Source organism: Penicillium verrucosum (assembly GCF_028828655.1).
Source record: "Penicillium verrucosum strain IBT 35672 chromosome Unknown utg000001l_segment0_segment0, whole genome shotgun sequence".
NCBI lineage: Eukaryota > Fungi > Ascomycota > Eurotiomycetes > Eurotiales > Aspergillaceae > Penicillium > Penicillium verrucosum.
The window spans coordinates 6,586,246-6,606,265 of record NW_026643210.1 but is presented as its reverse complement, the minus strand read 5'-3'; the positions used below and the strand labels follow the sequence as shown (position 1 = coordinate 6,606,265).

Here is a 20,020-nt window from a genome sequence, read left to right as displayed (position 1 = left end):
CACATCTCTGGTATCATTTGGAATAGTGAAAGTCATGCATTGTGTGTCTGTTGCTACAAGCAACCAGTCGCAGACTTGCAGATTTGGGGGTCACAGACCAAAGGCCAACAGATTGGGTGTATCAGGCCCCACGAGGAGTTAGGATGATCAAGGAGATAGGCTTGCATTTCAATTTGAGAAATGACAAGGAAGTTTCGCAGACATCACATCCTCAAGATGCAACTATTTCCTCATTGCCTTCGGCTTGCGCTTCTTGAAGATGACACCGGGCGCAGCATCCTCAATATGCGGTTTCTCTTCAATGACTGGCTCTACTGCAGATTGCGTGGGCTCTTCGGTCTTGACCACAACCGACTCATTCGTCTCTTGGATTTCTGGCTTGGGAGGAACATCCTCTGTATTTGCGGTAGGGATAGGTTTCTGGGCGGCTGCCTCCTCGTCATCAAGTTCGACTTTCGGGACGAAGGTTTTCGTCCTCTTGATATCTTTCGTGGATGCAAACAGGTCATCCAAGCCCACTTCCTCTTGTGCACCGGGGTATTGCCTCATCCTCGAACCCCAGCCTTTGTTGACAATAGCCTCAGGCGCATGTTCATCCCCCTCCTCTTCACCTTCAAGTTTGCGCTTGCGTATTCCGACTGACTTTGTGGGGCCCTCTAATCCCTGCTTGGCCTCGATCCTTGTCTCTGATGTCGTCTCCCAATCCCCTGCTACGGCCATCTCGGCGCGGAATTCCTGAGGGACGGCGACCCCCATTGCCACAAGCTGTGCCATCTGTTTCTTTCGGTCCTCTAGGGAAGCAGGGCGTTCTGTGAATTTGGGGGCTGGCGGCGCTTTTCCTTTCGCACTGTCTTTCTCAGTGGAGGGCTCGCCACTGACGGCCTGTCGCAACCGCTCGACTTCGGATTTCGCGCGCTGTGAGTCTCGTTGTTTTTGTTCATTGTCGTTGTGGATTTGTCTAAGGAAGCGCTTGAGGCTGCCTTGATGTTTTGGGCTGGCTTCGTGTTGGGTCTTTTCGAAGGGCGTGTCACGGATGAAGATCTTGCACTGTTTGCACCAGTAGCGCGGCTGTGACATGGTTAGCAAGTTTCTAGACAGGCAAGAACATGGACTTACTGCTGATTTCCAGAATTCAGACATGACGGAGTGCTGAGTTCAAATAAGACAAGTAGGTGGATTGATCGAGACTTGGATCGCATTGATATTGCCCGGCAGAAAACTGCCCCACTCTTTTGGCCAATCAAACAGAATTTCCGTTCACCACTACGGGCGATGCCATCCGACACATAACTCTCTCATTGGTTTATATTGCCAGGCAATAATTGAGATCCACTCTCACTTCACAAGTACCATGTTGAATCTATAGTTACTTTATATAGTATTTTTTATAAATGAATACTGTTGAGCAACCTGTTACTATGTGGGAAGAAAGCAGAGGAAGAATTATTAATTGATTAAACTAGAAATGTAGGGGTTTATATACCCTACTAAAACCATCTAAACTCTGCTTGATCATAGTAAACAAGCTAACAAATAGTAAATAACGAACAAATAGGGCAAACATATATATAACTATATATATAGGCGATTGTTTAACAAATACGATATTAATTTTTTAACACCGGGCTCTTTATACTCCTAAGTCTTAAGTCTTGACTCTTGATTTCTTACTACCTTACTATCTTACTAACTGAATCTGAACTGAATCTGAATTGAATATGAATTGAGTCTGAATTGAGTCTGTAAAGTGTATAGTATACAAATAAAACAGTAATGAACCAGGCGGTGAGGTAATAACCAATGAGAGAGTTATACACCACCTGCGATCTACGATGTACAACATACAAGGCTAGACACTCCTATTCGAGGCAAAATATGGAAGGTAAAAAAGAGCGAAGAGAGTTATTTATCCTGGAGAGCGGGATTTCTCTACTAAACTGGACAATGATAACAGATCCAGTATGCTTCTTACACTCATTTCAATCGTCAAGCTCCGCATAAAGCCACGGATCTTGGAGTAGTTCCTTTGCAGTGCTTCGTTCTTCTGGGTGCCATTTGATCATCCTTTGTACGAACTCGATGGACATCCTCTTATCCTCATTATGTATGTGGCATATTGAGTTTTCAAAGTTGAAGTTCGATGGTGCAATGGTTGTGCCTTTGAATTGCCCTATTAAAGTAAGTCAGCGAACGCTTTCACCGTCTGGTTTGTAAAAGAGATCAGTTCTTGTTCCTTTGCCTAGGAGTTCCTTTGGAGGAGGGCATAACAATGCAGCAATATGACCAAGATGGTTAAGCTCATCATACTCTTGAACTTGAAGGGGATCAGCGTCCTTGAACAGCTTTTTGCCTTCAAGAACATCCCATAACTAACAAAACGACGTCAGCTTTAATATGGTAATAATATAGTTCTAGACATACCATGACCCAAGCTCCAGATATCGGCACTATACGAATAGCCTGCATCCAGAATAACCTCTGGAGCTCGATATATTTCCGCCCGGATACACCCTCTGTTCGGCTTATCCCCACGCACAGATAAATCGAAGTCAGTGATTTGGATTATCCCTGTGGTCTCTTGGGAAATGCCGAAGTCATTCCGAGATAGATAGATTGTGCGGCCATCCGAGCAACTCTTCTGCGGCAGAGGATGTTGGTATTCATCTCTGGCGGATCCTTCCAAAATAGATGGATCCTCAACTTTGATCATTATATTGTCTGGTTTCAAATCTGGGATCAATTAGTTTAACATTTTTGTTAACCAGAAACACAAGACAAACCAGTATGAACAACATGGCACTCAGAGTGGAGGTAGTCAAGTCCATGAAGCATCATTTGAAGTAATATCTTCAGCACGTCTGAAGGTATCACATCACCAATAAATCTTTTGCGGTATATATATATATATATATGTATTCCGTTGGGAGACAGGAGACAGGAGACAGGAAGGATTGGCGGATGGATAATCACGTGGTTGTACTATTGTTATCGAGGTCCTAGTGAATATTCGACAGACCCGTTTGCATAAACGTGGACAGAAGTGAGACGAGATTTTTGAGCGCTGTTGGTAGTTCGGGATGATAGGGGCTTTGTAGTGGCGGCGGCCTTCCGATGCTGAATCTATCCCCAGGTGGATGATAATAAGGGGCGCTTACATGAGGATGCAGGCTAAGTAGGTGTGAGGTTTATTGAGACAACCAGTGACATACGTACGTCGAGTAGAAACCTACATACACACCTCCCTCACTGCAATTTTCACAGTTCTCATGTCCCAAGCCAGCAAGAGCCTAAAACCCGAGTGAGTTTGAGGGTCGTCCAAGGTTATTCATAGATACAATGTACATCTTCAAAGCCCTGTCTTTAAAGGTCGGCCTGTTCCGGAACTGGGCTCTTCAGTTTTCCAACTTCAAGAGCCATACGGATGTTCCCAATTGTCCATTCTTCCATGGCAAGCATTGTCTTTTGGCAAGTCAGTTCCATGTCATCTTTTATGGGAAAATACACAACTCACCTCACTCGTCCAAGTACCCATATGGGGAACCAGAATTACATTCTGGTTACTGAGCAGCCCAGGATGAATCTGAGGCTCTCGCTCAAAAACATCGAGACCAGCTGAGAACACTTTACCGCTATCCAGGGCATCAACCAGAGCAGCTTCGTCCATGACAGCACCGCGGGCAGTGTTGACCACTACCACGCCGTCCTTCATCTTGGCGAACTCGGCTTTGCCGATGATATGGCGTGTATTTTTCTTGAAGTGGTTAATTAGCATCATAACATACTTCGTTTTCTTTGGACCTGGAAAATCACTTACATTCAATGGCAGGTTCAAGCTGACCACGTCACTGGTGGACAAGAGCTCTTCAAAAGAAACATATTGAGCACCTGCAGACATCTCATCACTGAGTTCGCGGCGGTTATGATAAATGACTTTCATCCCAAAGGCTTCTGCCTTCTTCTTCAAATTACGCCCAATACCACCCATTCCCAGAATCCCAAGGACCTTCCCTTGAGGATCATGGCCGAGAAAAGGCACCGGGTTGCCACGCCATTTTCCCTCGCGCAAGGCGTTCATACCGGCGTTGAAGTTGCGCAATGCGCCAAGAATCAGGAACATGTTCACATCGGCAGTGGCATCGTCCACTGCAGTTGGGACATTGGAAACCCGGATTGGAGGGTTGCGTGCACTACACGCATGAACATCCACTTGGTCATATCCGGCTCCTATGGAGGTCGCACGTCAACATGTACCCATTTCAACACTCATATACCAATCTCGACTCACCACAGTGCGCGATATATCGGAGTGAGCTTGGTAGCACATTCAATAGCTCATCGTCTACGAGCCCTGTTAGGGTCACAGAGCCAATTGTTCGGTATATCGCAACAACGCCGTCCAGCTTGCCGTCTTTGCACTCTTGGATGAACTCGGCTCGGTTGGTTGCCGATGACTCAACTAGTTCTGCGATTTCACCCAATGCACTCCAGGCTGCCTGCGCACTGTGTTCGAAGATTGTTAATATTGTGAATTGGATATCAATGGCACAAAGAAAAAAGGAGGGAACGCACTGGTCGATAGTCCCAAGATGAATAACCTTGGGTTTGGGGCTGGTAGAGCTCATTCTGATATGTTGGTAGTTAATTCTGTGTTGAGCGAGACAATTAGTTATTTGAGCAGGCGAGAGATGTGTGGTATTCAAACGATTCTCCCTCCCATTTTACGTCGGGTCAAAGTATCCCGACGCCTTCTCTTGACATATTTCAACTTACCGATAAGAAAGCTCACAGCCGATGTCTGATCTAGCCAATTGACTTGGTTGTTGCAGGAGGATTGAGACTCAAACAGATTTAAAGAAAGAGAAGACAGATAAATTCATAGATTATATAGTTATACTAAGCATCGGCCGACAAGGAGAAAAAGTGCCCCACGCTTATCGGGCAGTTCCCCGTCTCCTCCAGGGCTTTAGTGTTTGTATAATGAACACTCGAAATCTTGGAAGATCTGACTGATATCGGCTGTTATGCTGATCTCCGTTCTATAGAGAAACAAACATCTGGTGCTCGGTGTCTCGTCCCGTAGCCATCGGCTCGAATGCCGAGGTCCTTATCTGTTGACATACTAACATGTTGGCCATGAGTGGTGTGTTTATCCTAGTCCTGTGTGATACTTGTGGAATAAAAGAAAGTTCAAGACCATGGCGACTTTTTCAAATTTAAAAATGAAACTCGCTACGGTTCACGTAAATTTCCGTGTAAAATACAATTGTGTCGAGGGACCAATTCCAAGCTCACTAGCCCTCAATCAGAATACGGGTCCAGTCAAACTTCTTCCAGCGTTTTCTGAAACCGTCAACCCTGCGATCACCACGGTTCCAGCGTCCTTGTCGTTTGATGACATCCGGCGCAACATCCAGCATTCCACCAATGATCTCTCGGGCAAAGAGATCTCCACGAGGCCAGCGGTTGTTGTCTTCCACAATATGACCTAGGCCACCGTCTAGTTCGAACCAAACGTGGAAGTAGGGCATCTCCTTTACAAGAGTTCGGCGGAATGCAGACCGGCCTAAGCCTTGCTTCGATTTGGCAAGAGTATCGATAAGCTTGCGGTGCTGCGACCATTCCGACTCGGCACTGAGAATTGCTTCTTTGAAGAATGCAGGAGAGGTCTCTCCTAGGCTGTAGGGTAAAGGCACGACTTCCATGGACGCATGTCGCTTGCGCTGTGGCTGGGCGGCATTCTCGTAGAAGATTACATCTCGACCTTGGTCGTGGTACATGCGCGTGAGACTCTTCATGAAGTTGCGGATTTCTTCCCACTCATCGTCATCGCATTCCATCAAATTAGTGCGATGTTGGGTTGGTACGATGGTGGCACCTCCTTCACTGATTTCGGGCTCGGTAGGAAGTGTGAGGAAAACCCTGGTCGCGAGGGATACCACTGGGGCAAGTGGAGGCGTGCCCTTGTCTTCGTTGTGGCAAAGGGGACAGTTGTCCAATACCCGGTTCATCTTGTGGAAGTCATTGATCGTTGAATTTTTGAGGTCAACCTCAGATCGATGGACTCTTTTGGCTAGCTTGGACGCATTGTCATCCATATACTCCAAATCGTTCTGGACATAGGTTAGCAGGGGAAACAGGGAGCATCGCACATAAATTTAGGACTGACCTCGAACTTGGCATCACGGCCAATTTGATCTGCCAACCGCCGGCCCTCTCCGCCGAGTTGGCCACGGGTTTTGCGCTCTTCTCGCACCATGTCTTCAATGCTCATATCTTCGTTTGCTTCCACCTGGCCTCTTTCCCGACCTCTCTTAGTATCGATGGCTTTGACCTCATTCCTTGAGCCTGCTAGCATTGGGTTATGCATAACATCAAGGACCACGACATCGGATTCCTTGCGGTTTGACATTGCTGCCGCGGCTGTATTGTACTGTTCCTCAAGACCGGCGGCATCTGGTGCTTTTCTAAGCTTTGCCTTCATCATCTGGGCTTTCAGACGATTCAACGCCGTCATATCGAGGTGACGGGTAGTCTGCGGTGGAGGCGCAGTCTCCAGTTTCTTGCCTTGGCCTTCGGTCTTGAGTTCTTGCTCTGGATCACGAACATGCTCGAGCGGACCTCTTCGGATATCATTTTGAAGCTTCCTTTCCTGGAACAGCTCCCCGCTAGGTTTATCTTTGCCCACGTAGGAGTTGCCGTACGTTTTGCGCCGACCAATCTCGGTTTCCTCCTCCCGAGCGTCGTCAAAGGAACGAAGGTCTCCAAAGCGCTCGATAGCAATATCCTCAATAGACTTGCCGCTTTCTTCCGCCTCTCTGTATACGCCTTTGAGCTTCGTCATTCTCCATTGTGATCCAGAATCCCCAAAGGTATAGTCCACCTCGTGTAGGGCAGGCTCATCTGCTATCTCGTCGACTGTTTTTCCATCCTTGAGATCACGTAAATGGTCGTTGAGCTCCTTGTCGTGGATCTTGAGTTCGTAGTCTGCCGAAAGCATTATTGGTTTTGGCTCCTCCTGTCGCGTCGAATCCGGTCGATGAACATAATCAACGTCGAGAGCCGAGGGAGCTTCCATCCAGGCATCCCGTTTGGGATTAGTGGGCTCCTCTTGTACTACTACTTGGGGAGCAGCGGATCCCCCTCGTCTTTGGAGCTCCGGTGATGACGTTTATGACCATGCTCGTCTCCTTGGTCGTCGGAACGACGTGAACGCTTGTGCCGGTGGCCATCGTCGTCGCGATGCCGGGACTCACGAACTCGCTCGCTGGCCCGATCGCGAGATCTGGAGGAATGCCGCCGGTGATGGTTGCTGGAACGATGGCGGTGTTGTTTCGAGCGGTCTTTGCTGCGGTCGCGATCGCGATTTCGGTCTCGATGGTGTCGCCCTTCGCTTTTTTCGTGTCGCTGCTCTTTCCCCTCTGCCAATGTCTTCTCAAAGTCTTCTAGAGTCATGGTGCTCCTGATATGTGAAAAAGGGGGTGGAACTAGAGCAAAGGGCAAAAATGTTGGAATGACGTTGATAAAATGCCGGGCGGTCCAAACCGTAGATCGTTCCCCGCGACAAAAAAAAGATTTCGAGCAGAAAAAAGAAGTTTGTCTTTCTTCACTTGTCTTCCACCCTTGAACAATACATTTCGGTCACAGAGGTCTCTGTATTTCGATCGCTTAATCAAGTCTTTCTTTTCATAAACTACCTTCACTATGGCATCTCCGGTGTCCGTGGTCTGCGTGGGCATGGCAGGTAAGGATGCTGATATGCTGATCGCCCCTCACTTATCTGCAGTGATCTAATCGTCAATATTATGGATTGAATAGGCTCAGGCAAGACGACCTTCATGCAAAGAATCAACTCCTATCTGCATGAAAAGAAGACCGTACCATATGTGGTCAATCTCGACCCCGCGGTGCATTCGGTTCCCTTCGAGAGCAACATCGATATCCGTGACTCCATTAATTACAAAGAAGTGATGAAGCAGTACAACCTGGGTCCTAATGGAGGAATCTTGACTTCGTTAAATCTCTTCGCCACCAAGGTCGATCAAATCATTTCGCTCTTGGAGAAGCGCACCGCTCCAAACCCCGAAAACCCTTCTGTGAAGCCAATCGAACACATTCTGGTCGACACACCCGGCCAAATCGAAGTCTTTGTCTGGAGTGCATCGGGTAGTATCCTTCTCGAGACTATGGCGACATCATTCCCGACCGTAATCGCATATGTTATCGATACACCTCGCGCAAGCTCTACCAGCACCTTTATGAGCAACATGCTCTACGCATGCAGTATCTTGTACAAGACCAAGCTCCCCATGATCTTGGTTTTCAACAAGACTGACGTGAAGGACGCTGAATTTGCCAAGGAATGGATGACCGACTTTGATGCATTCCAGCAGGCTCTGCGACAGGAGGAAGACTCAGGTGCATTTGGAGCTGAAGGCGGTGCCGGTGGCTTTGGTTCTGGCAGCGGATACATGGGATCGCTTCTGAACAGCATGAGTCTCATGTTGGAAGAATTCTATCGACACCTCAGCGTTGTTGGCGTCAGCTCAATGACCGGTGATGGTGTCGAAGAGTTCTTTGAGGCCGTGGAGACGAAGCGACAGGAGTTTGAACGCGATTACAAGCCCGAATTGGAGCGCAAGAAGAAAGAGCGGGAAGATCAAACATCATCCCAGCGGGAGCTTGAACTTGGAAAATTAATGAAAGACATGAGTGTGTCTGGGTCAAGCGGGCAGCCGAGGCAACCTGCCAGAGAGCCTGAAACTGTCAGTGAAGCCGAAGATGAAGAGGATGATATCATTAAGCGCGGGTTGGCAGATGGAGAAGACAGTGATTATGAAGACTATGTGGGCCCTAATGCTGACAATGATGAGGGTCTTTCCCAACGTTATCAGGAGGCTCTGTCAGGCTCCCAAAGTGCTGCAACAGAACATGACAACAGCTTCACAAGATATTTGCGCGCGAGCAATATGCAACAGTGAACAACTCCCGCAAAACAGCATTTGTTGGGTCTTGTTTATTTTCAATGGGCTCTTTCGGTCTTTAGGAGTTTATGGTCTTAAAAGGTGCATTTCATTCATTGCATTCATCCTAGTCAATATATCAAAAGTAATCAAATATCATCTTGATCCCATCTTTGTCTTCGTCTTGCATGTTCAAACAAGTCAAACAGCACTAGAAATGTATGACGTCACTTGTTTATAATGCTTCAGCCTTAAAAAAAGAAACGTTCGCTTGGAAGCTTCCAAGGTTCATCTTCGCAGGACCCGACCATCTTTGACACGAGCTACATACTTCAATTGCGCAAGGAGGTTCTAAGACCATATACCAGTGGACTGCCATCATGGATGTGAGCCAATCCTATTACTGTTTCCAGAGGCTACGGAAGATAGACGGAGCTAAAAGCTAACTTGACAGGTCTTTCGCGCCTACACATACTCGACGGCCGCATGGCTGGCACTTCAGAGTTTACCTTTGATTGCTGGACCGAGCATGATAGTGACTATGCTGCTCGACGAGACTCGGCCTGTTTCCCGTATGTGGCACACATCCTGAAAAATACCGCACGCACCCGTTTACGACCCATGCTAATCCTTCGCCCTTCAAAAGCCATGGAAATCTACTTCGCCCGGTGCCTCGGCTTCAGTCTTCTTACTATCGCCGTGTTGACCATGATGTTAACCGGCTCCATCCCTCTGACATCCGAAATTAAAGACTCTGTAACAACAGATGAAGACGATCCCAAGGCGCCATACGCTATACCCACTCTTATGGTGACCTCTATCTTCCATGCTGCATGTGCTTTCTACGCGTACACCTGGTATGTTACCGGTGGACAGGGTCTCTTTGCTGTTGGTGTTGCTGGATACTCTAGTATTGCGGCCATTGGGTTGTGGTGCATGCTCTTTGCTAGCAGCAATGGCAGGATCAGTCGCTATACGGGTGCAGACAAGAGGACAACTGGGTTCCCTTTCAAGAATTCGGAAGCAGCGAAGAAACATGGCAAGGGTCTGTAAGCTGCCAAGGATGTTCATTGGAATCAATACTGCATCTATGGATTCAATGCGAATAGATGGTAATATCTTGATATCTTAATCCTTTTTGAAATAGAATAAATATGTATCTCAATAACCAATTCAAAAATAAAGAGAACCCCCATTGATGCCCAGACATGTCTTTTTTGTACCTGAGAACCTCAAGATGATCCGAGCTTCCCTCAAACCCCACAATGCCGCTTCAACCGCCCTTCTTCTCTCCAAAAGCAGCACGCCTCTCCACAACTTTATTATTTACAAGATGGACTCTGAACTGCGACTGTCGTCTCCCCGCTTAGGACCTTCCATGCCAATAAACGAGTCCAACCTACAGTTGGGTCAATTTGACCCAGAATCACAACCCTTCGGCTCATTCCGTCCCCCGACCGAAGAAGCTGAATCACAGCTCCAGAATGCGACGCATGCGTTTATTCGTCCTCCACGATCAGGCGAACCAGCGAACAATTTCATCACCGCGTCTTCATCCACACAACACCAATCACACCAAGGTCATCATAGCAATGGCGTTGTCTCGCACCTACAACCGCAAGGGCAATCCTCCAATGGTTTACCCCAATCGCAGGACTATACCAATGGTGTCACTCATGCAGCGAATATGAGCGCGGCATTGCATGCTGCTGGTACTGGACAAATGGCACCTCCAGCGTCGCTGTCACAGAACGAGCTAGCGATGGGGAATAACGCGCATCAAGCTCGGAATAACGGCTTACCAACGTTGCAGTCCTCAGGTCAACCGTTTCAATCGGATTTTATCGAGCTAGATTCTGGCTCCGCGGATCCGGTGTCCTTTACTGGGCCTGGGGAGCTGCAAGGCTTCAAAGTGGTTCCAAATCCTCCGCATTTGGATTACTGGAGAGATCGATTGTTCAATGTTGATGAAATGATCACCCTGAGCGAAGAGGAGTATGCAGACTCCATTCTTGGGATTGTTACTACTCTGTCGAGAGGCTGACTTGGGAATTTCTATAGATTCCAAACATACTTCCCCCACGTTGACAATGTATACTCTCATCGCTCAACCCAACGGTACAAGCGTAAACCCTTCGTTTCTCATTACTGGGACTGTCGACTCAAAGGACGGCCTCCCGGAACCCCCAAGTCCGATGACCCAGAAAAAAAGAAGCGCAAGCGTACGGCCAGAGAACGGGATCTCTGCCATGTCAAAATCAAAGTCGTGGAATACTTCCCAGTGTCGGAAATATCAAATACAACCCCTCCAGTCGAGCCATTGCCATCTAACATCCTGCCTGGTATGTATACATTCTCTCTGAATGATGACCCTGCGATCCGAAATGTCCAAACATTCGGTATGCTCACTCCGAACCCTGGTCTACCACCAAATCATCCGGGATCGAATGGCGGGAGATATTTCACTATACAGCGGGTGAACGGCAATGGTGCCAACGGAAAGAATGACGGAGTGAGTGGCGGTCATCAACATACGCTTGAAGAAAGCGACCGTGTCAAGAAGAGTAGTGTGCAACGATATGTCCTGAAGGAAAAGAAAGACAAAAGAACGAGAACGGTATGTCAATCCTGTTTTGTTCTGTTCATTTGTGGACGAGTATTCCCGCATGATCTCGGCTACGTCACATGTCTACATTGACTTCATATATCCCACTTGCCAAAGACCAAGTCTTCATCTTTTTTTGCTTCCATTTCTAGCTTTTTGGATTGTGCAGCTTTAACACAGAATACACAATAGGACCGAGTCATGTCCCGAACAGGCCAAAAGTCATACCATACAAAAGCGACGGGTCTGGCCGCTGAAACTGCGATCAACCATTCTGCCGATGTTAATCTCAAGTTATTTGGGAGCTGCTTCTGGTGAGATCCCCTCAGATTTGACTTGTTCTGACGAAATCTTGTTGTGTATTGACTTGACCTGCATGTTTGAAGCCCCTTCGTGCAACGCGTATGGATCGCATTGGAACTGAAAGGTATCCCGTACCAATACATCGAAGTGGATCCGTACGAGAAGCCCCAATCGCTGTTAGAGGTGAACCCAAGAGGGCTTGTTCCTGCTTTGCGGCACGATGACTGGGGCTGCTATGAAAGCAACGTGTTGCTGGAATATGTAAGAGAACCGAATGGCCAATTCCCCATTTACCTTACTGACCAATCCCTCGAAGCTGGAGGATTTGGGCGTAGGAGCTGCAATGCTTCCAGGAGACCCAAAGCTGCGCGCCCATTGCCGGTTGTGGGCGGATCATGTAAGTAGGCAGACAGGTCTATTGTGGTGATCATCACTGATAACCCTCCAGGTCAATCGGCATATCGTGCCGAGTTTCTACCGTATACTGCAAGAGCAGGACCAACAGAAACAGATCGAGAAGACACAGGAGCTGCGAGGTGCGATGGAGAAGCTGCTCGAAGTAGCGCACCCTAAGGGGCCTTTCTTCATGGGCCCGCAGATGTCCCTTGTGGACGTTCAAGCTGCCCCGTGGATTATTCGGCTGCGGCGGGTCCTGAAACCATACCGAGGATGGCCAGATGCTGAGGAGGGAAGCAGACTGGCCATTTGGATGAATGCAATCGAGACCAACCAGCATGTGCAGGCGACGACTAGTACGGATGAGCTGTACCATGACAGCTATGAACGATATGCCCGTGAGTATTGCATGTCGCTTTTTCCATGGCGCTGTTAACACTTCATGTCACAGAAAACCGTCCAAACACATCCCAGGTCGCAAATGCAATTAACGCAGGACGAGGCCTCCCTTAACCAGAAAACATCCAAGGTATGTGGCGGCCAGCGTCCTAGGACGAAAAGATATTGGCCAAATGTACATTAGCCTGTTCGAGCACCTCGATTGAAATTGAAGCCACCTCTTCCACTTGCATCAGGGCCTCGGGGACTGCGCACTGGCTGCTGCGGAGCCTGAGTGTCAGAGCCGCTTCGCTCAACTAGCGGACGGCCACCTCTCTGTAGGAAGGGTGCATTTGACTTGGCCGAAGTGGAGGGATCGTAGAGGTGTTTAGAGGACTTGCTCGAGGTCGACGAGGAATCTCTCTTCTGCTGATCTCTTCCGCCGCCACGTCCTTTGCCTCTCCCCTTGCCCTCGCCTGTAGAATTTTGACGAGGCGGGGTTGTGCTGCCAGGGGACGAGGTACTCGAAGCTGTAGCAGATGGGCTTCCGAACAGACGTTCGCGCACTTCTTCGTACTTCCGCTGTTTCTCCTCCCGATTCTTCAATGCAATAGCATGGCGCTCCTCGGGTGTTGGCTGGGGCGGCTTGGTGTCATCGTCCGAGTCCTCGTCATCGTCTAGTCCAAGTCCGCCAAGTCCAGCAGTTGCGGCGGTAATTGTTCTCGGGGATGATGACGAATGTCTTGTCACAAGCTGAGGTTTCCGACTCAGTAGTGTAACTGCGGGCTTGAAGTCTTGCTTCAGGGGAACATCGGCGCGCGCTTCAACGAAATGGAATGTTTCTGTGGATTCGCTGCAACCCAGTTCAGTCTCTTGAACATCCCAAATAAATGCGATGGTGCTAGCTGGCAATTGAAACTTACGCTTCAGCCCATAGCTGGCGATTGAACTCTGCCTGTTCCGCCCTGCGTTGCGCCTTGGTGACCTTGGATGAGACTTTCTTCTCAGACGGCGGGGTAGACTTGGAGTCGAGTTTCTGTAAACGATGGCCATCAGCATATCATTCATAACTTCCAATCATTAAATAGACTTGAATGGCAGGCTAGAGTCTGTCCCAAACGCCACATAGTTCCCCTGATATTACGTACATCTGCTTGGTTTTCCCACGAATCCTCCCAGACGTCGGGAACTGCACCGGAGTTTGCGCTCATTGCACGTATAATGACGATAGCAGGGTTAAAAATAGAAAAGGAAAATATCGAAAACAAATCTAATGAAAATACGCTAATCACAAAGGCCAGCAATGATTGGTATGTTCATGGAGTATATAAGCTGGGGAAGAAAGAAGAAGAAAATTCATGCGAGAGCCTCGGGGGGCCACCGCCTGTCGACCGTTGATCTCTCTCCACTCCCCACGCCTTGGAAGTTTTGAGAACTCTAGAAACTACAAACCATCTAACCCATTTCGTTTTAATGCCCAACAATGGCGATTGGTAGGTTTCCTCTATTCCTGCAAAAGCTATACGAAGTAGCCGAGAGAGGCACAGTGGGCCCGCGATATCGATAGCGCTCTATTACCCACATATGCACCCGCCTCTTCTACCTCGCTACAAACTACAAACCCGGGGGTTACATTCATTAACAAACACCTACCAGATCACAAAGACCCAGACGGTGACTCCACAATGACCTCCTCCGTCGACTCCATCCGTCCGGACGACAGCGCTAGAACCGGCGCCCGCACTCCGACCGGCATCGCCCAAGCTTCCTCGGCTGGCGCTGACGTATCGGAGCTTTCCCCTCCTGGATCCCAGACAAAGCAGGAGGCTGGTGCCTCTGTTGGTGATATTGGGACTGCGTTGGAACAGCACGGTGGACAGACTGCGGAGAAGACGGTTGACGCAAGTGTCGCCGCATGGAAAAGCAAGCGTGCTCAAGAGGAGTACCAGCGTGCTATGGAATATATTATTGATAAAGATTTCAAGCTAGGTATGTGACTTCCTATCTCTGTTAGGTCGAGCTTGGGGTTGTTTTGGTATTCATGGATGGCTGTACAATGTGCTGACTGGCTCGTTTCTGTTCAGATGAATTCGGGGACCCGTTCGATGAACGTGACTTGGCAGAGAAGTTGCTATGAGTCTCTGCGTATTGGGAGATTGTCTGCCAGCATACGATATGAATAATGAGATACGACTTGATTCTTTAGCTCACGGTCCTTGGAGTACATTTGGTCTAAAATGGCCAGACAGTCTTCACTTACCTGTGGGGGACATCTGTAGGCGAAACTGCTTCAAGTCACTGTCGCAGTGTAAAAGAAAGCTATTCAAGGCTATCTCTAGGATCAGTCCATGCTATCTAAAAGCATCATCGCCTGTCATCCTTGTAGGTAGATGGCTTTGCTATAAACACATTCTATGCCCGAGCTTCGGGGGAATCAATATGTAAGATGTAGTAAACCCTCCGAGCCATTATGATTTCAACCTCCTTTTACTAGTATTGTAGAGTATATATATATTCGTGCCTCGCCATAGTTTGCCAGTACTTTCATTGGCTAAGATATAGATAGTCAAGATATCCATGGATATACCACATTCGTCACCATTTGAGGTCTGGCATGGACTGGAATTGAATTATTACATATCACGCGACTTCGAAATGAGATTCTATACAACATATACAACATCTAGGGTATTCATGATCGACACTATGTCCACGTTGGGCTCCCATGCGGTGGTTGGCAGGGCAACGGGCTAAAAGACAAAGCAAAACCACAACGGCCCGCTTCATAACTTTCGCATCCATCACGACAATCCGACATTTTACTGAGGGGCACGCTCAGTTGCGATCTTTGATTTGCATTATTTTTTTCCCGGCATTATATTAGATAACTTGACTTGATTAATATAAATCACTCGAACATACCTCGCCAAATCAAAATTCCAACGGTTTTGACACATTCCACGCGCATCAACAACAATGGAGAATCATCCTCCCTCACCGCAAGCATGGTATGTCAACTCTTTCTTTCTTTCTGATGTTGGATTCGATATTTGTTTTGTTTCCTTTGTATCAAACGGGTCATTCGCACCTCTTGCTCAGGGGCTTTATCACCTTTCCCCTTTCCCCTTTATTTTGATACACCGCCATATAAACTTGAGGCTAACACAAACTGCCTGACGCACTAGCAGTTCTGCCAACCCTCCCACTGAAAGTTCCTTCAGTTTCACGCCTATCAAAGCTCTGAGCGCGTTGCCGCGACTGTGGGATCGCAAACCTTCGACGCCTGTCCGAGCCGGAGACAAGACACGAAAGCTGTGGAAGCGCATTCGCTTTCCGTTTACCAGCATGAATACTGCGACAGAAAGTCAGACCTCGGCGATCGGCGCCTCGAAAACCTCGGATTATCAGCGCGGCGTGAAGCGCCAGTGTGTTGACCCCGCCGATGCGGGCCACGAGACTGAGGCCGAGCAACGTGGTCGGTCTTTCCTTGAGACAAAATGGGAGATGCAGGCGTCTCGGAAACGACGTAAGTTCTTTTTATATATTATGCGATGCGAGCCGTGTACAAATCACGTATCACATCTCACTGTCCCGCCTTTAGAACGACCTTTTATCTGATAATTTGTAGGCAAGTTGCCCGAATTCAATTTCAACATCCACGACGAGGGCTCCCAGGAGGTGTTTGGTTTCACTGCGAACCAAACTAAGGGAACGCTCAATGATGTTGTTGGCGACGTAGCTACGAATGCGTCACCCCAGCCGCTCAGCGATTTGTGCAAGACTTCCAAGACGCCGGTTTACAACGACGCTATGGCCACGGACTTGAATATTACAGTATCCGACGCAAACACAGCGCAGGATCTGCAGTATAGACCATCCAGCCAAGACGCTCTGGGTGCGATCGACAGTGCAGGAGAGGACAAGGCCAACGCCATGTCTACCACAGAGTCCGTGCAAGACCTGACGCAAGAGCAAGAGATCAAGTTGGTACGATCGGCACTGCGAAGCTCTTTGGATGGAGAGGATGCAGATCTCCTCAACGACTTCCTGTCCAGGGCGAATGCGAAGCGGGCCGCCAAGGCCACGCACCCTGAAGATGCGAAATCAGCGGAGATGTCTTCCAGTCCAGAGGAGTCGCCAGAGGTTGAATGCTCAACACCGCCACCACGCCGCGTGTTAGAGGAGCTGACAGTCAACTCACCTTCACCTGTCAAGTTGCAATTCTCGCCTAGTAAATATGGCCTCAAGCGTGGTGTCGATGGTGCCAATGACCGGGAGGATATCATCCCCAAAGAAATCAAGGAAGAAGAGGCTCCTTCAAGCCCTGCCTGTCGTCGAAGCACCCGTACTAAAGGCTCGAGTACCCCTGCCATGCGCAACACTATCTCATTCCGCCGAGCTAAAGGGACAGAATTCGTTTTTCAACAGCGAACTGAGAGCCAGCAGGTGGCTATGGCTACAAAGCGCAATACTCGGCTCAACAAGGGTAAATCTGTAACTCCCATGGTCACCCTGGAAGCTCTGGCTCAACAGTCGAGCCAGGAAGAGCTCCAACTGGACAATTCACAGAATGAGAACTCTAATTCCAAGGACACTAGTTTCCGCGGGCTGAACAAACCGCGAAAGCAAGTGTCGTGGAACGAGGAGCGCATGGCCGAGTATGAAGAGTACAGAGAGCCAATAGACGAGGAAGATGAAGAGGAGGGTGACCGATGCACAGATGACGTGGGCGCAACGCCTCGCCCGCGACCAGAAAGCAAGCGCTCAGCGAGGAAAGCAGAGTCGGGTCACCGCAGCAGCCGTAGCCAAACACAAAAGGCAGACGATAATGCAGACAGTGGGGCTACCGAGAGCGGCCCAACCCCGACTACTGCACCTCCTACTGTAACCCCGCGCTCACGCCGGGTGAGGCGTTTGGGCGACTCAGGAATCTTAGGGTCCGGTACCCCAGTTAAGACTGGAAGTCGCAGCACAAGCAAGCCTCCCGCAGCCTCGGCACCCACTGTGGCTGCTGTTGCCCCCTCCACACCTACTAAGGGTCGCCGCAAGCTTGCTCCCAGATCTCCCAGCTCGTCCAAGCTCCCCGCACGAGCTTCCAAGAGTGCTAACACTACCGCGGATCAGCCTTTCGTCAGTGGCATCCCCACTCGCAGCTCACAAAGCACAGACGATGCACAGCGACAGAGTATGCTTCAGATGAGCGCAGGGTGCACGCCCACAGCTCGACGTGTTCGGTCGAGATCATGATTGTTACTCCCCCATGTGGCGCGATTCTCATTGGATTTTTGGATTTTTGGATTATAACGACTCTTATACCCCTTCTCTACGGTCCTTTTATACCTCGGTTCCCATTCTGACACTCTTTATGTATATGGGGAGTTGCTTGTGTTTTGAGATACCAATTGCTTGTTTTGTTTTCTTCATTTCACATATGCATTCTTAGTGATATTGAAACCTTTTCACCTCCTCTTGATCAAGATAAGATGATAAGATCAACTGCACGGTTCACCTGCCCTATGCAGAATGACGTCTGTGCCGTTGCGCCACGCTACCCCTCCAAACTTCGGGATTTGTATGAGGGGCATTCTAATTTCCAATTTTGGAAGGTTGTCCTTTGTATTCTCATTCTCTGACTACAATCCTCGGGTTGAAAAATATTTGCGCAGTCCTAGTTTATGCACGTAGCCGCTTTGACAAGCCCTAGACTACAATATTGCAGCGGGCTGTGAGTCTGTCCCGTTGATGATCCCTTTCATGCCACTGGTTTGTATACAAGAGTTGTAGGTCTTTTCTGAATTAAGTTACCTCCAATTGTACAAAGTATATATACTGTTGTCTTCCAAGGTTATTACCCGTACCGATAGCCGATACATGCTGATCTCTTGTTTTGATATTTGCAAAAGCCCAGAGCAAGTCTGCAAGTTGGCTACGCTGGGGATTTGCAATGTTTTTCATACAATATAAATTGTAGATGCAGTTGTATCTCATATGGCGTCCCACGGGCAGCGAATATATGTACGTACTTTGTCCTACAAGTATTTCCAAATATGAATACGAAATCAAATCAGACTGCATCATCCCAATAGCGCAGTATCCATACAACATAGTTATACTACTACCCACCACTCTCCCTACTGGGACCCAAGAAACAGGTTAACAAACTTCAACTATGTATTACAATCCCCCGAAGTTCCTCCCGAGTGTCCTCTATCGGCTGAATCGGGATACACGATGTCAACACTCGGCATCATAGAACCCGAACCAGAAAGTAAGAATGTTTCATTACCCAAGAAATGAGGCATTAAATCCCATACGGGGTACGAAGTACGGAGTACTTTTCAAAATTGTAAATGCATCCCGTCACTCATCGGTCCAATGGAAACATTTGAAGAGAACTACACTATACTAGCACCTACTAGCACGATACATCGACACCGCAGCGTAAACCAATAGCAGATAAACACCTAAAGCGCTAATAAAACATTCAATGGGCAAATATGTATATTGTATTCCGTACAAAAGTAAACACCAAAAACAATGTGCTCTGACCACACAATCCAAGAACCCCCCCATATTACCCTATTCGGCGTTTCGGTGTTAACACCAACCAATATCCCCATCCGAATATAATCTTCCCATCGCCAAATTACACCCCATAACAACATCCGACATCTCCCGTGTCTGAACAGTAGTCAGCAACGCTAAGACTGAATGCGGTAAGCGTGCGAGAACGCTAAGCCCCTTGAGTGGCGCAGGGGTTTCCGAGAGCCACAAGTTCAACGCGAGATGACATCGTCTGCAGGGCTCGGAGCACTCTGCTCCTATTTTGGATGGAATTGGCTATCCGCTTTTTAGAGTTGGATTTTCTTTTTGGTATACAAATGTTATACAACGGTTGTATATTGGATATTCCCTTTTTTTATTTTTCTTTCTGGGCTGCTTTGGTAACATTATTTCCGAATAAGATGTTGCCTTGTCAGGTACAGTGTAACCCTAAGGTTGTGCTTTCTCATTCAAGGGTGATTCCAAGGTTTGTTTTGCTCATTGGTTGGGAGGATCCTAGGCCATACTTCTAAGAATACGTATACTCTGTACTATATATGCACTGTACTATATACACTGTTACAACTGTAGGTCCTTTTTTTGCAAATTTTGCAATGTTCCTTTTTTTCAATTATTTCCTTACCATTATCTTAATATTGGGTATACAACAGTGTAATCTTATTCCACATTGGTTTGGTTTGACTCGCCTCGTTCATTGGATGTAAACATTCTTGAGGGGTGGATCTTAGGTGGGTGTTTGGACCTACGGAATGAAGGCTGTGGCAGCCGGTGTGTGAGATTGGGTGATCCGGGCCAGGTCAAACGAAAGAGCTCA

The 20,020-nt window shown here is 48.2% G+C and overlaps 11 protein-coding genes across 11 annotated transcripts; 5 read left to right on the top strand and 6 right to left on the bottom strand.

Moving 5' to 3' along the window:
- Positions 1-222: 222 nt before the first annotated feature.
- On the bottom strand, positions 223-1,140 carry N7516_002451 (putative formin binding protein; the record flags this gene model as incomplete). Its single annotated transcript, XM_057215171.1, has 2 exons — positions 223-1,068; positions 1,117-1,140. 2 exons carry the CDS (start codon positions 1,138-1,140, stop codon positions 223-225), a joined length of 870 nt encoding a protein of 289 aa, XP_057077054.1.
- Positions 1,141-1,979: 839 nt separating this feature from the next.
- Positions 1,980-2,832, bottom strand: N7516_002450 (uncharacterized protein; the record flags this gene model as incomplete). The annotated part of the gene is made up of 4 exons (XM_057215170.1): positions 1,980-2,170; positions 2,201-2,350; positions 2,422-2,730; positions 2,781-2,832. The coding sequence occupies 4 exons, from the start codon at positions 2,830-2,832 to the stop codon at positions 1,980-1,982; spliced, it is 702 nt and encodes a 233-aa protein (XP_057077053.1).
- Positions 2,833-3,360: 528 nt separating this feature from the next.
- Positions 3,361-4,622, bottom strand: N7516_002449 (D-mandelate dehydrogenase-like dehydrogenase; the record flags this gene model as incomplete). The annotated part of the gene is made up of 5 exons (XM_057215169.1): positions 3,361-3,459; positions 3,512-3,751; positions 3,815-4,224; positions 4,286-4,500; positions 4,570-4,622. 5 exons carry the CDS (start codon positions 4,620-4,622, stop codon positions 3,361-3,363), a joined length of 1,017 nt encoding a protein of 338 aa, XP_057077052.1.
- A 669-nt stretch (positions 4,623-5,291) lies between these two features.
- N7516_002448 (putative cell cycle control protein (Cwf19)) lies at positions 5,292-6,997 on the bottom strand (the record flags this gene model as incomplete). Its single annotated transcript, XM_057215168.1, has 2 exons — positions 5,292-6,110; positions 6,167-6,997. 2 exons carry the CDS (start codon positions 6,995-6,997, stop codon positions 5,292-5,294), a joined length of 1,650 nt encoding a protein of 549 aa, XP_057077051.1.
- Positions 6,998-7,116: 119 nt separating this feature from the next.
- Positions 7,117-7,452, bottom strand: N7516_002447 (uncharacterized protein; the record flags this gene model as incomplete). Its single annotated transcript, XM_057215167.1, has 1 exon — positions 7,117-7,452. The coding sequence occupies one exon, from the start codon at positions 7,450-7,452 to the stop codon at positions 7,117-7,119; it is 336 nt and encodes a 111-aa protein (XP_057077050.1).
- A 249-nt stretch (positions 7,453-7,701) lies between these two features.
- N7516_002446 (putative ATP binding protein) lies at positions 7,702-8,978 on the top strand (the record flags this gene model as incomplete). Its single annotated transcript, XM_057215166.1, has 2 exons — positions 7,702-7,741; positions 7,816-8,978. The coding sequence occupies 2 exons, from the start codon at positions 7,702-7,704 to the stop codon at positions 8,976-8,978; spliced, it is 1,203 nt and encodes a 400-aa protein (XP_057077049.1).
- Positions 8,979-9,340: 362 nt separating this feature from the next.
- N7516_002445 (uncharacterized protein) lies at positions 9,341-10,013 on the top strand (the record flags this gene model as incomplete). The annotated part of the gene is made up of 3 exons (XM_057215165.1): positions 9,341-9,346; positions 9,415-9,532; positions 9,607-10,013. The coding sequence occupies 3 exons, from the start codon at positions 9,341-9,343 to the stop codon at positions 10,011-10,013; spliced, it is 531 nt and encodes a 176-aa protein (XP_057077048.1).
- Positions 10,014-10,197: 184 nt separating this feature from the next.
- On the top strand, positions 10,198-12,777 carry N7516_002444 (glutathione S-transferase family protein; the record flags this gene model as incomplete). Its single annotated transcript, XM_057215164.1, has 7 exons — positions 10,198-10,955; positions 11,022-11,577; positions 11,758-11,879; positions 11,952-12,129; positions 12,185-12,265; positions 12,317-12,662; positions 12,716-12,777. The coding sequence occupies 7 exons, from the start codon at positions 10,198-10,200 to the stop codon at positions 12,775-12,777; spliced, it is 2,103 nt and encodes a 700-aa protein (XP_057077047.1).
- Positions 12,778-12,843: 66 nt separating this feature from the next.
- Positions 12,844-13,853, bottom strand: N7516_002443 (uncharacterized protein; the record flags this gene model as incomplete). Its single annotated transcript, XM_057215163.1, has 3 exons — positions 12,844-13,495; positions 13,566-13,678; positions 13,791-13,853. The coding sequence occupies 3 exons, from the start codon at positions 13,851-13,853 to the stop codon at positions 12,844-12,846; spliced, it is 828 nt and encodes a 275-aa protein (XP_057077046.1).
- Positions 13,854-14,327: 474 nt separating this feature from the next.
- N7516_002442 (uncharacterized protein) lies at positions 14,328-14,779 on the top strand (the record flags this gene model as incomplete). Its single annotated transcript, XM_057215162.1, has 2 exons — positions 14,328-14,631; positions 14,727-14,779. The coding sequence occupies 2 exons, from the start codon at positions 14,328-14,330 to the stop codon at positions 14,777-14,779; spliced, it is 357 nt and encodes a 118-aa protein (XP_057077045.1).
- An 839-nt stretch (positions 14,780-15,618) lies between these two features.
- On the top strand, positions 15,619-17,889 carry N7516_002441 (uncharacterized protein; the record flags this gene model as incomplete). The annotated part of the gene is made up of 3 exons (XM_057215161.1): positions 15,619-15,650; positions 15,828-16,168; positions 16,271-17,889. 3 exons carry the CDS (start codon positions 15,619-15,621, stop codon positions 17,887-17,889), a joined length of 1,992 nt encoding a protein of 663 aa, XP_057077044.1.
- Between the last annotated feature and the right edge of the window lie 2,131 nt (positions 17,890-20,020).